At 47.2% G+C, this 14,147-nt stretch overlaps 1 protein-coding gene across 3 annotated transcripts in view; it reads left to right on the top strand.

The window, feature by feature from the left end:
* The window catches only part of SYK (spleen associated tyrosine kinase), a 108,146-nt gene that overhangs the window by 42,506 nt on the left and 51,493 nt on the right, over positions 1 to 14,147 (top strand). For all 3 annotated transcript variants that reach the window (XM_027550359.1, XM_027550360.1, XM_027550358.1), the window contains exons 2-3: positions 7,770 to 8,198; positions 10,491 to 10,651. In XM_027550359.1, coding sequence (XP_027406160.1) covers positions 7,797 to 8,198; positions 10,491 to 10,651 — 563 coding nt within the window. In that variant the 5' untranslated portion in view covers positions 7,770 to 7,796. The remainder of the gene's footprint in view (positions 1 to 7,769; positions 8,199 to 10,490; positions 10,652 to 14,147) is intronic.

The raw sequence follows: 14,147 nt of genomic DNA, 5'->3' as shown, positions 1-14,147 counted from the left end.
TTACATTATACATGGGCCTGCTTGTGGTTAATGGATTCAGGAAATAAACCTTTTCAGGAGATGAAGATAAAGGGGGTCATGAAGCCACCTTAGACTCGGCCATCAGCATCACCCCTCTGAGGAGGTGACATGAGCTGAGACCACAGGCTTGAGAAGGAGGAAACCAGCCAGTGGTGGGAGGGGGTGGGCGGGTGCAGGGGGAAAGCGCCATGGCCAGGACAGGAAGAAGGGTGGCGTGGCTGGATGTGGTGAGCACGGGTGAGATGGGCAAATGGGCAAGAGAAGGAAGAGGCTTGGGCCAAATCAAGTAGACTTTGAAGGTCAGGGGAGGAGGATGTGTCTGAGAGAGGGTGATGCTTCTGCCTGCTGGCGGGGGGCGTCACGGTGGACCAGAAGAAGGGTCGGACGGAAGGGGGAACTGACGAGGTAAGATTTGCATTCGCATGAGCGAGAGCTGATGAACATTCCACCCAGGGAATGTCAAGGGAAACAAAGAGAAGCCATGACTTTGGGATACCTTTTAGAGGAAAACTGATGAGAGCTTCCTGGAGATCAACTGGTCCAACTTCCTTCAAGAGTCCTTGATGGAGACCCCAGTCCTTGATGGAGCCCCTTTGGTCTTTGAATGAAGCTCACTGTTTCCCAAGGGGACACATTACTGGGTGGGCTGGACCCATCTGAAAGAAAAGATGTTCTTTTTCTTAATTAATTTTTAGTGAAGTATAGTTGATTTATAATGTTGTGTTAGTTTCTAACATATAGCAGAATGAATCAACTATGTGTATACATGTATCTCTTCTTTTTTGGATTTCCTCCCTGTTTAGGTGACCACAGAATCCTGAGTAGAGTTCCCTGAGCTATACAGTAGGTTTTCATTACTTATCTGTTTTATATATTGTGGCATATATATGTTAATCTCAATCTCCCAGTTCATCTTGCCTTCTCTTTTCTCCTTTGTATCCATATGTTTGTTATCTGTATCTGTGTCTCTATTTCTGCTTTGCAAATAAGATCATCTAGTTAGCAGATTGGGCTTCCCAGGTGGCTCAGTGGTAAAGAATCTGCCAAAGCAGGAGACGCAGGTTCCATCCCTAGGTTGGGAAGATCCCTGGATGAGGGCACGGCAATCCACTCCAGTATTCTTACGTAGACAATCCCGTGGACAGAGAAGCCTGCCAGGGTACAGTCTATGGAGTTTCAGAAGAGCTAGACATGATTTAGCAACTAAACAGAAGCAACAAGTGAGTGGATTAAACATGCATGATGAGTGAAAGGGAGGGATCCTGAGTCTTTAGGGTCTTGTCCTGAGCAACTGGTTAGAGTTAATGTCATTTTCTTAATTAAGAGAGGCTCAGGGATACCATACATGAGCAATTGAAAGCCCATTTTGGGCATCTGAAGGTTGAGTTGCCTTTTAGATTTTCAGTGGAAGCATCAGATAAGCAGTGTTTAGTTCAGAAGCTCAGCCAGGAGAGGTGGATGTGGGATCCATGGGCACAGGGGGGCCATATGCAGGGAGAAGACGCAGATGAAGACCCCACACGGGGCTGCAGAGTAAGCTAAGGAAGGAGCCATGGTTGGGGGAGGAGTTGGCCAAGCAGAGGGACTGACCCACTAAAGTGTGGGTTCTGGGCAGCACCCACTGCTAACAGGAGATCAGGAAGGACAGGGCCCTCGGAATGACCTTGAGTTTGGCCATGTAAAGATTGATGACACTGGTGAGAGTAGATTCATGGAGCATGGAGTAAAGGCCAGGCAGAGGATGGTAGGCAGAAGAGGAGGGGGCAGAGTGGACGCTTTGACAGAAAATACAGAAGAGGCCAGTAAACCCAGCCACAGCCCTTCCTCCATCCCCACCGTCCCCTCAGACCTTCTCTCTCCTTTCCCACTCTCCAGCTGTATATTATTATGTACTTTCATACATACAACCTTTTAAAAGCAAAACTGGATTACTCTGGACACATTATTTTGAAAGCTGCTTTCACTTAATCATACGGTTACCAAGCCCGAGATCGCCACACCGCAGGCCAATAAGTTGAGCACGAGGTGTAGGGACAAGGAATAGCAGCTTTATTCAGACCGAGAAGATGGTGGAGTACTGTCCCCATCTTGCTGGGGTTTGGATGCTAGTTTCTCTTCTAGAGCAAAGCGGGGCGGTGAGAAGATAAAAAGAAGTTGGCGCTAAGTTGTTGCAAATATTTCTTGGTTCCGGTCAGACTGCAGGGGATGTGCTAATTTCTTCTTTCCTGTAGTCATTCACAGGTTGACCAGGTCAGGATATTTCCTGTGAGCTAACCAAAGATATTTTAGCTTAATGTTCAGGCATGGGAGGTAGGGTTCCCAGAGGTGGGTTATTATGTGTACATTAAGCTATTGGGCTTCCCTTGTAGCTCAGCTGGTAAAGAATCTGCCTGCAATGAGGAAGACCTGGGTTCAATCCCTGGGTTGGGAAATCCCCTGGAGAAGAGAATGGTTACCCAGCCAAGTATTCTAGCCTGGAGAATTCCATGGACTGTATAGTCCATGGGGTCAAAAAGAGTCAGACACAACTTTTACTTAAGCTATAGGCAGCATCCTTTTAGAGACTGCTCAAAGCCAAAGCAACAGAATACAAAGGTTAAAGAGAAATAGATCCAATATGGAGTCAGACTTGTTCTTCCCATTATAATACCTGGGGCTTCCCTGGTGGCTCAGCAGTAAAGAATCCACCTGTCAATGCAGGAGACACAGGTTTGATCCCTGGGTTGGGAAGATCCCTTGGGAAAGGAAATGGCAACTCACTCCAGTATTTTTGCTTGGGAAATCCCATAGACAGAGGAGCCTGGTGTGCTACAATCCATGGGGTCACAAATAGTCGAACATGACTTAGCAACTAAACAGCAACAACATCACAATGCCTGCTGCTGCTGCTAAGTCACGTCAGTCGTGTTCGACTCTGTGCGACCTCATAGACAGCAGCTTACCAGGCTCTGCTGTCCCTGGGATTCTCCAGGCAAGAACACTAGAGTGGGTTGCCATTTCCTTCTCCAGTGCATGAAAGTGAAAAGTGAAAGTGAAGTCGCTCAGTCATGTCCGACTCAGCGACCCCATGGACTGAAGCCTACCAGGCTCCTCCATCCATGGGATTTTCCAGGCAAGAGTACTGGAGTGGGGTGCCATTGCCTTCTCCACTTGAGTCTCCACTTAAGTCACAATGCCTATTAGTCAACAAATAGTTTGACCACCTGCCATATACCAGGAGCTGTTCCAGGCATCAGGACAGGGCAGTGAACAAAATCTTTCTCTTCTCACCTCCCAGAGCTGGCACTCTGGTGGGAGGACCAAGACAAGAATCTGTCTTCAATAGCAGATTACCACATATTAAAAGGTTGTCACCCATGGAGATGTGCTCTGGAGAGCAACTTAAGCTGGGAAGAGGAATGGGCTACCCCAGGAATCACAAAACATTATTTCATGTTATAAAACATTTTCTTGGTGTGAAATTCACCTTGAATGTGTCTCATAAAAAAGCCCCAAAGAGCCAATGATGCTGCAGTGTTTTGAGGTTTTGCTTTAAGTTGAAGTGTAGCTGATTTACAATGTCGTATTAACCTCAGGTATACAGCAAAGTGATTCAGCTATACTTATATACACACTCTTTTTCATCTTCTTTTTTTATTATAGTTTACTACAGGACATTGAATATGGTTCCCTGTTCTATACAATAGGGCCTTGTTGTTTATCCATTCTACATAGAATAGTTTGCATCCGCTAGTCCCAAACTCCCAATCCAACTCTCCCCAGAGCTGCAATGTTTCGAGGCTCTCATCTGGTAATAGCATGAAGCCTCACCTTACTCAAGAGCTACCTATGCAGGTATGCACCAGCTGAGGTGATGGGGGTGTTTGGGAGGAGTTGAAGGGCCTGGTGGAGAAGGAAATGACAACCCACTCCAGTGTTCTTGCCTGGAGAACCCCAGGGACAGTGGAGCCTGATGGGCTGCCATCTATGGGATCGCACAGAGTTGGACACGACAAGCGACTTAGCAGCAGCAGCAGCAGCAGCAGCAGAAGGGCCTGGTCCATGGAGACCAATGGCCTTTTTCGTTTCCCAATTTTTGAACTTTAGAATAAAGTGGTTTCACACATGGCAAAAAATAACTGGGAAAGTTGAAATAGACAAAAAACAGGTAGCAAGTTCTAGGCACTGTCGAGGAGAATATTACCCTTGTTGTTATTTAGTCACTCAGTCGTATTTGACTCTTTGTGGCCCCATGGGCTGTAGCCCACCAGGCTCCTCTGTCCATGGAATTTCCCAGGCAAGAAGACTGGAATTGGTTGCCATTTTCTCCTTCAAGTGGATCTTCCTCACCCTGGGGTAGAACCCGCATCTCTTGCACCTTCTGCATGGATTCTTTACCACTGCACCACTGGGAAGACCCAGGGATATTATCCTATTACCCTGGAAGGCATATTATTCTAGTGGGTGTTAAACAGAGTTTGAGCTACAGATTTCCCCTGGGGTCCAGGGCAATAGATTCAAGCAGTTCCTGTGAGAGAGTGCAGGCGGAGAGGGGAGCATCGAAGCAGGGAAGGAGCTGTCTGTACCGCTTTAGCAAAGTGAACGAGAGCTACTGTCTGAGGAGCAGGGCTGAGAACAGCAGGGTGGGGATGCAGCTTCTGGGCACAGTGGCTACAGCTGAGGTGACCATCGCCCGTCACCACAACCTGTGCTATGGAGAAGGTGTCAGGTGGGTGCTGGTGGGACCTGTCTGAAGAAGGCATAAGAAGAGCATCCCAGATGTTGTTCACCCTCCAAATTAAATAGCCCAAGAATCTTCCTTAAGCTGTCCTTGCAATAAACCATCTCTACTGTCAAAACCACCACCAAGAGCAATGGTCCAGTGCATCTTCGTCAGGCCCTCACCCAGTGTCACCTCCAGCACAGGAAATCACACCATCAGAAAAGGGCTACTCGGCCAGACACTGCTCACACTGAGGGCAGCCAGGCTTTGCTCTCCCAGGGAAGCCAGAGAAGTGCCACCTGCTGAGGCTGAGCCTGCCATGCTCCATCGGAGCCATTCAGGAGCCTCCCACTTGGGGCCTGGAGGATGGGCCTGGCAGGCTGCCTTACTGCCTGTCTCCTGTCTTGTCGCATTCAGTCACTTCAATGTGGGATTCACAGCAGAAGGCCAGCACTGATGTAAATGTTAGTGGCAAACTGATGAATTTTAAAAATGATAGTGGTTAAAGGTTTATATAAATTAAAAATACTTATTAACACTTACAATATTGTTTTTGAAGACTTAACGGTTTTCGTTGAGCCTAATGCTGGGTGGCAGCTCTGTAAAAAGTCCCTAGAAGTAGGAACAGCCGAGAGTAAGGGTGCATCTGAGGCAGGTATGCAAGATGGTGTGTGACCCAAGCAGAGGGAGTATGTGAGCCAGGAAACAGGAGGGGGCAGCCATGGCCTGTGGACTGAGCCTGCTAGGAATGAAGCTGACAGGAAGAGAGGGGTAGGGTGAGCTGTAGGGAACTGTGTGGATATGGGGCAGATGAAGCAGGAATAAGAGGGGAGAGCCTCGAGGGGAAGGGGAGGGCAGCGATGCTTACAGCTGTGCAGTTGGGGAGATGTGTTAAAGAGCCAGTGGGAAGAGATACAGGGGGCTTCCCAGGTGGCGCTAGTGGTAAATAACATGCTTGCCAATGCTGGAAACATGAGATGTAGGTTCAATCCCTGGGTCAAGAAGATCCCCTGGAGGAGGGCATGGCAACCCACTCCAGTATTCTTGCCTGGAGAATCCCATGGACAGAGGAGCCTGGAGGGCTACAATCCAGAGGGTGTCAAAGAATTGGACACGACGGAAGCAATTTTACATACATGTATAAGGGATACAGAGAAACAGAACACTTGCCAAAGCCACTTGAAACACAAGCCCAAGAGAAAAACAAGTATTCTCAAAGGCTGTGGGTTCCTGGCTGGGGTAACGCCTGGGCTTTGAAAGGTAGGCAAGAGGTACATGGAAATCGCAGCCTCAGATGCAGTCAGAGCCAGCTTCGACATCACCCAGATTGCTGGCACTGCAGCGAGGCTGGTCCCTGCTCTTAACGGAGTTCAGGTGATGTGCAGGCACATGGAAGCTGGAAAACTGATGGGCTGCAGGGGACAGGAGTTGGAAAGGCAGGGGGGCCCACAACACATGGCAGGTGAGGACCTGAAAGCCCCATTGCAAGAACAGAGCAGAGCATGAGAAAGGAGTGCGAGGGCCATCACCGTGGAGAGGGGGCTGAAGTTGTAACACAGACGGCACAGACGTCTGTGAAGGAGACTTAGCCTGAGAAGGAGAAAGAAGCAGAAGAGAAATATTGTTCTGGAAAGACATGTCTACTCACTGTCTTTCCAGAGAGTGCTTTTGGTTAATAGCAGATGTCTTTGCCTTAAGAGAAAATATGAGCTGTACTTTTAAGAGAAAACAAAACCTTGCTGAACAATGAATGTTTAGAAACTTCCACAAAGAAAAAATAATGATAGTCAAATATTAAGAGAAGTAAGCAAGAAAATTATTTTTACAACCAAATTATAATAAAACCTATCTCTTTTTCGGGGAGAGGGGGAGGTGCTCACTGAGAAATATTGATTTGGCAATATTACCTGGAGAAAATTTTTACCTCTACCAGGCAGGTATTATGTTCTATGGTCCTTTTAAGGTAATTCCTATTGAGAAGAAACTGTTTCATGTAATCATGTGTGCGTACAGGTGTTTGTGTATCTGCGTCTCTGAAAGTGTCGGGTGTGTGCGTGTGTAACATGAAGGGGTGTGTGCTTTGCTCTCTCAGTGTACAGATGTAGTCATCTAGATACTTTTCCATTGACGACAAGCCGCTTTTGGATTACCCTTTTGTATACTTTTTAGACTGGTAATTTAGATTCTTCTCATCTACAACCACAACTGATCAAACAATCTTCCTGTCAAATCATCTTCACATTTCTCTTCTGAAGTGTGTGTCTGTTTAGTGCAAGAGGTAGCTTTTTTGTGACAGATGTCTTTATCAAATGTGGAACCTACACGATGTGTTCAATATCAGCCATGTGTTTGGTACAAGGTGGGTGCCAGGAAGTGGTATGGAGGAGAGCAGGGAGGGGTCTGCATGTTAGTGAGGCCTGGGGTTTCAGGAGGATGACACTTTTCATGCCTCAGGGCAACTGCTTGCCTGTCCTACCTCCCACCCAAAGGTTTGATGTGATATATAAACATGGCCAGTGCTCAGCTCTCTGGGGTCCAACTACAGTATATGACACAGTAGTCCCTCAGTGTTTATGTAAAAGGAGTCCAGTAACATCTTCACTGCAGGTAACTGACCAACATGAGTGGTCTTGACAGTCATCTCCATCTCCAGAGAGCAATGGACTCCTCTGGGTCCTGTCCCTATGTCCCCGTGACCGGAGTGAGAGCTCCTGAGTCTTATTTTGCAGGATAACTTCTCTTTTTAGTTTGTCTCTTATAATTCTTTGTTTACAACAACAACAAGAAAAAAGAGAGACAGAGAGCTTGATTTGGCTACATTGGTCCAATGCTGTTTTTTGGTTCAATATTGAGAGGATGTGTTTGAAAATCTAATGGTTATGTGGGCAGAAAGGAAGAGGGCAGATTAGCTCGGGCTCTAGACCCAAGTCCCAGAAGGAAGAGCATCCCGCTGACTGGAGGACTTTCCTCCAGGGCTGGAGGGTGGGTCCTCTAACAATGCCTTGCCATTCGGGTCTTGACCACTGCCTGATCTCTGTTTTGCCAGGTGGACACCTGAAGGAAAGGCGCAGGCATGGGTGACGGCGCCAACAACCTGCCCTTCTTCTTCGGCAACATCACTCGGGAGGAGGCGGAAGACTACCTGGTCCAGGGGGGCATGAGCGATGGGCTCTACCTGCTGCGCCAGAGCCGCAACTACCTGGGTGGCTTTGCCCTGTCAGTGGCACACGACAGAAAGGCACATCACTACACCATCGAGAGGGAGCTGAATGGCACCTATGCCATCACGGGTGGCCGGGCCCATGGCAGTCCAGCCGAGCTCTGCCACTACCACACCCAGGAGCTGGATGGCCTCGTCTGCCTCCTCAAGAAGCCCTTCAACCGGCCGCCGGGGGTGCAGCCCAAGACTGGACCCTTTGAGGACTTGAAGGAGAACCTCATCCGAGAATACGTGAAACAGACATGGAACCTACAGGTGGGTGGCGGGCAGTCCTCTGGCAGGTGTGATGAAGGGTCTTATTGCTCACAGGGGCCCTGGAATTCCACACGGGCACCCAGTTGCATAAGAGCTATGCAGTGGTGCTTCAGATAAGCAACCTTCTCCTTAGTCATCAACATGGGCCCCCAAATGTCTCACTCCAAGAAGGCAGCCTTTCCTCTTTTGTGGTCACGCTTGAGAGGGTGGGCCCCTTTGTGCCAGCAATGTGGGTTTCTCCACCACAGGAAACCACTGTCACCCAATTCATGCTGGGCCCTTTCAAAGCAGGATCACTGGGCAAATACTTGTTTTTATTTACCTAAGAGGGTCATACTGAACACACTGATTGGCACTTGATTGTACCCCTTCCTAACATCTCTTCCAGAATTTTCCATGTCAACAAGCACACAGCTAAATCAGCCCCTTACTGGCCATCTGATAGTCCCTCCTGTGGACTATAATTCATTTTACTAGCACATATTGGTAGACACCTTCATTGTTTATAAACAGTGCCCCCCCTAACATTCTCCTAACCTTTTATCAATATCAGCAGGGTAACCCCAAACTGGTTGGATTGAACACAGTGAGGGATTTGGATGTGATGACAGGTTGTCATCCAAAAAGGTCCCGGAGGTTGTGACAACTTACATTCCCACCACACTCTCCATAGCACTTGGTACCAGGAGGCTCCAGGCTGGTTGACAGTCTTCTGATCGGACTCACGTGTTGAACCATTTCCTTGCACTTTTTGAATGTATGCTTTTTATATATACAGGTGGATAACAATAAAGGCTTTTTGAAGATTCTATCCACTCACTCCTTTACTCCTATAATATGCTCTGCACTGAATTCAGTCTTGCAGACCAATACGATGGATTCTATATTTTTCACTAGTATTTATTGGATATGATTTATACCAGGGGTCCTCCAGGATCCAGTGCTTGATGATCTGAGGTGGAGCTGTTGTGGTAATACCAGAAATAAAGCTCACCATAACTGTAATGTGACTGAATCATCCAGAAACCATCCCCCATGAGGTCAGTGGACAAATTATGTTCCACGAAACTGGTCCCTGGCACCAAGACTTAGACCATCCTTTTACTCTTTTAATCAGTGAGGTATAATTTACACACTATGAAAATTCATCCCTTTTGAGTGTACAGTTCTATGATTTTTTTTTTAACAAACAGGTGACATCACGTAGCCCCATCCCCAGCCCCAATCAAGATACACAACAGGTCCATCACCCATCAAGCACCCTCAGGACCACCCCCCACTCCAGCCCCTGGCAACCCCTTACCTGATTTCTGTCCCTATAGTTTTGCCTTGTCCAGAATGTCATGCAAATGGACTCACACAGCATGTAGCCTTTTCAGACTGGTTGCTCACACCCAGTATAACACATTTGTGAGCCAGTTATGTGTCAGTGGTCCCTTCTTTATTGTGGCTGAGTAGTATTCCACACTCTGTTGCTTTTGCCCTTTGCTAACTTTGAACCGGTTACCTCCTTTGTATGTAGCTATTACTGCTTTTGTTTTTCCTCCCATCATGAAGCATGACAAAATGTTCAGATTCACCTTCTCTTCTACCTCCCCTCCTCTTTTCCCTCACCTCAGGGGTTGGTTATGTTTTTATTTTCACTTCTTCTGGTTCTTTTTATAACTTTGAATCATCGACTTGTGTTCTTCATTTACTACTGTAATAGGTATCTATTTCTCTGCCACTAAGTATGATTAGGAAGTTAATTCACCCAGCTGTCAGCCTCCTTCTCATTCTTGTTTTCCATGTTGTCATTTCTGCATTGTCAAGATTTATCTCTTTTTTCTGTGACCACATCTGCAGTTACAGGCAGCAGTATGTGTAAACACTTAGCGTGAAGCCTTTTAGGGGAAGACAGAAAAAAAGCATGTCTCTTTGCTTGCACACATCTTAAGTCTTCCAGATTATCATTAAATGATCAGGGTCTAATATAAAACAGTTCTAGGAGGTGATTGATTGAGAGAGGGCAGGAGGCCCATTCTCTAGACTTCATGGATTATTCCTGATGGTTTTTAAAGCCCGATGTGTCTTTGCAAAGGCCAGCCTCTGTATTCTAAAATCTATTTTGTTAGTTATACACTTGAAGATACTTTAACATGCAAGGTCTATTAACTTTCTTTATTGAATGAACAAACAAACAGATGTGATTTCATTTTACCGTTTTCAGGACTTAGGCCAGATTGGACCTGCTTCATGTGTCTTTCTTGTCACTTTCACTTATTATGGCTCCATCTCCTCTCCTTGTGACAGGGTCAAGCTCTTGAGCAGGCCATCATCAGCCAGAAACCTCAGCTGGAGAAACTGATAGCCACCACAGCTCATGAAAAAATGCCCTGGTTCCATGGAAAAATCTCTCGGGATGAATCTGAGCAGATTGTCCTGATAGGATCAAAGACGAATGGAAAGTTCTTGTAAGTATTGTGTCTTTTCCCTTCAGTCACTGGCACCAGGCCTGCCTGGACAGTTAGGAGTCACTCAGCCCTCCCACCCCTGAACTCCTGGTGACCTCTGAGAGGGATCATGTGCTATCAACTGAGACACGCATGTTGGTTGTCATATGAAATTGACAAATTTCATATGACATCTCAAATTGAAGCCATCTCATGTAATTCAGCATTTGTTTTGCTCAGTCTGGCCCCAAAGTGAACCCTCTTCTTGGGCACTGAGGGACATTAGTTAAGAGAATCTTTTCAGCCACATATTCTGCTTTTAATGACAAACATGGGATGTGTAATAGTATGCATCCACCCATGTTAAAAAACAGTGCAATATGTTTGCTCACATTTGCCCCAAGATCTCAGACTTTGCTTCTCTTTTTACTTGGAGAGATATGCCAATGGGGCAGATAGAAAAGAAAATTTTCTGATAGTCACTCATATGAAAGGTTAGCTCAGGAACTTGATCACAAGCAGGTGTGTGAACTCTGGCCTCATAATCTCAGAAATGAGGTGTGCATCCCAAGCCCTGCTCACTATTATTCTCAATGGTCAGTGCACCTCAATCCTGGAGCTGCTGGAGATGCAGGTCACCTCAGGGCAGGGTTGGTGGTCCAGAGAAGGCCAGGAGCTGTCTCAAACAGGTGTTGATCTCATTGCCCTGAGATGCTGTGACCAAGGGGATGGAGGTATGCTCACCTGTGCTTGTTGCTACTCAGTGATCACAGCCGACTGGGTGTGTGCCGACTAGGTGCCCCATCCTGGCCTTGGACAGTTACATAGCAGTGTTAGCCCTGTAACCAAGAATGTGGAGACACACCCAGCTGGTGTTTTAAATTTTTCCTATAAATAAAAGTGTTTTCTCTGAGTATCCATCTATTTAAAGAATCAAAGTAAATTTAGTTGCTCGGTTGTGTCCAACTCTTTGCAACCCTTTGGACTACAGCCCACCAGGCTCCTCCATCCATGAAATTCTCCAGGCAAGAATACTGGAGTGGGTAGCCATTCCCTTCTCCAGGGAATCTTCCCCATCCAGGAATCAAACCCCAATCTCCTGCACTGCAGGCAGATTCTTTACCATCTGAGCCACCAGGGAAACCCGACTTTACCATAATCCCTTTTATTTAAGAGGTGAGGTGATCTTAAACACAATACTTTTTTTAAAAAGTGATCCTAAAAGCAAGCATAGAGCAGCCCGAGTGGGCATACAAGGTAACTGGGATGATACTTAGTGGATGCAATAACAGCCACTGGTAGAGATCCTGGAGCAGGAAGACATTTTCCCCTCAGTGTGGCACCTCTTGGCTCATTTCCCATGAGGTTTGGACTTTTACCACCTTCTTAAGAGTAATTTCCAACACACGTGTCATGGGACTGGGCCTATGGCCGCCTGTGGTTTAAGTCAGCCCTAAGTTGTATTATCCAGACAGCAAGGCCTCCTGCCTTCTTGCCAGTTCAGAAGCTTGCTCTCAGGCTCACTGGGGAACAGCTGCACTCAAGGAGGCTGCCTTCTTCCGACCTAGACAAGGGGGTGCTGCAGGGGACACCCACCGTGGAACAGCCCCACAGCTATGGAGTCCTTCCTACTGAATCTTCTCGGGCCTCATTCAGGTTTCCCTAAAGAATGTGTCTCCTCCACACTTTCCCATCATTTAAATGAACTTGTCCATCTGTGGACCAGCATTTACCAGTGTCCACAGCTGTGTGTGTTCTTGGGCTTCCCTCATGGTTCAGATGGTAAAGAATCTGCCTGAAATGCAGGAGACCTGGGTTCGATCCCTGGATCAAGATGATCCACTGGAGGAGGGAATGGCTACCCACTCCAGTATTCTTGCCTGGAGAACCCCATGGACAGAGGAGCCTGGTGGGTTACAGTCCATGGGGTCACAAAGAGTAGGACATGCCTGAGTGACTACACTTTCAGAGTTGTGTGAGGATCTAGATGTTGACTCCATCTTGGACTTTGGAGATGGAGATCTCTGCCTTGTGAAGTCCACATCTCACTGGCAGAAGTAGACACTGAACAATTGAACAAGGGCTGCCCAGGGCATTGGCGCATTTAAGGAAGGGACTAGAACTTGCTGTGATTGGCGGTCTGGGATTCTGTTTTATGCTGGGTAATCAGGAGGGGCCTTGCTATGAAGGAGACATTTGAGCAGAGACCTGAGGGCAGCCAGGAGCCATCCTGATTGAGGGAAAAGCCTGTGTGGGTTCCCAGAGGCAGGAGTGTGCTCGGAGAGTGAGGCCACCATGAGGCCACTGTGGATGGTACAGAGTGTGGGGGGTACAGATGGAGGATAGGGGCCAGGCCACTGCAGGCTCTCCAGTATTAAGAAGACTTTTCTTTGGGCAAATCAGTACATCTACTTTTGGGGAGATGTTAGGGCAGATACAATTGAAGTTCATGGGGACCCATCTGGCTGGGTGTAGAAAGAGCCAGTGCAGAGGAACAAAAATGAGCAGGCTCACCAGGCCCACTTGTGTGCGATTATATACATTTAAACCGAAGTATGATGTCCATTTTTCTGCAGAGATTTCAAGGCCTTCACCTTCTCATGTCTGAGCACAAGAACTGCCTTTAATGAATGTTGGAAGGGGGAGTGACATGGGTGTGGTGGCTGCACCAGCGTGGCTGGGCTCTGTGTCTCTCCTGTGCATTCGGGTCCTTATTATTGGGAGCAGCAGTTCATTTGCTTCCTCTCTTGTCCCCAGTGACCCTGGGGAAGAGGCCAATTTCAGCACCAACCTTCTCTTACCCTAATGTTTACAATTCCTTGTCCAATCTCATCTTGCTGCTTGATTTTATCACTCAGGGCTGATGATCCAGCTCATCATTACTTGCAGTTCTTATGCAGGTCCATTCCCAGCCCTCTGGACATGGTTTGACTCCAGTTGGCCGCCCATGACCACCATGTGCTTCTTATACCACCACCAACCTCTTCATACCAGCTCAGAGGTGCTTGTTTCCTGTGCCACCCTGTCTAAGACTTGCCAAGACTGGCAGATCTTACCTGGAACACGCCCACAGCACATGGAAGATGTTGAGAATGTAGGAGGTTTTCAGATTCAGAAACAGAACCCATCCTCTGTGATTCCTAATAATGGGCTTCGTTGTGGCTCAGACAGTAAAGAATCTGCCTGCAATGCAGGGACACGGGTTCAATCCCTGGGTCAGGAAGACCCCCTGGGGAAAGGAATGGCTATCCACTCCAGTGTTCTTACCTGGAGAATCCCAGGGACAAAGGAGCCTTGTGGGCTACAGTCCATGGGGTCAAAAAGAGTCAGACATGACTGAGCAACTCATACATACATGGATAGCGCATGAATAGGTCACACGTAATGTTAAGTACTTCATAGAAGGTTAATACATATAAGTGGATGTTGAGTCATTAATGAACATAGGATAAAAGGCCAAGGGACACCCATGGCTAATGTTGAAAGTTTCCATTTAGGAATATCTTGGAGAATCAAG

Source organism: Bos indicus x Bos taurus, chromosome 8, assembly GCF_003369695.1.
Source record: "Bos indicus x Bos taurus breed Angus x Brahman F1 hybrid chromosome 8, Bos_hybrid_MaternalHap_v2.0, whole genome shotgun sequence".
NCBI classification, from domain to species: domain Eukaryota; kingdom Metazoa; phylum Chordata; class Mammalia; order Artiodactyla; family Bovidae; genus Bos; species Bos indicus x Bos taurus.
This window is presented reverse-complemented; position numbering and strand designations above follow the sequence as displayed.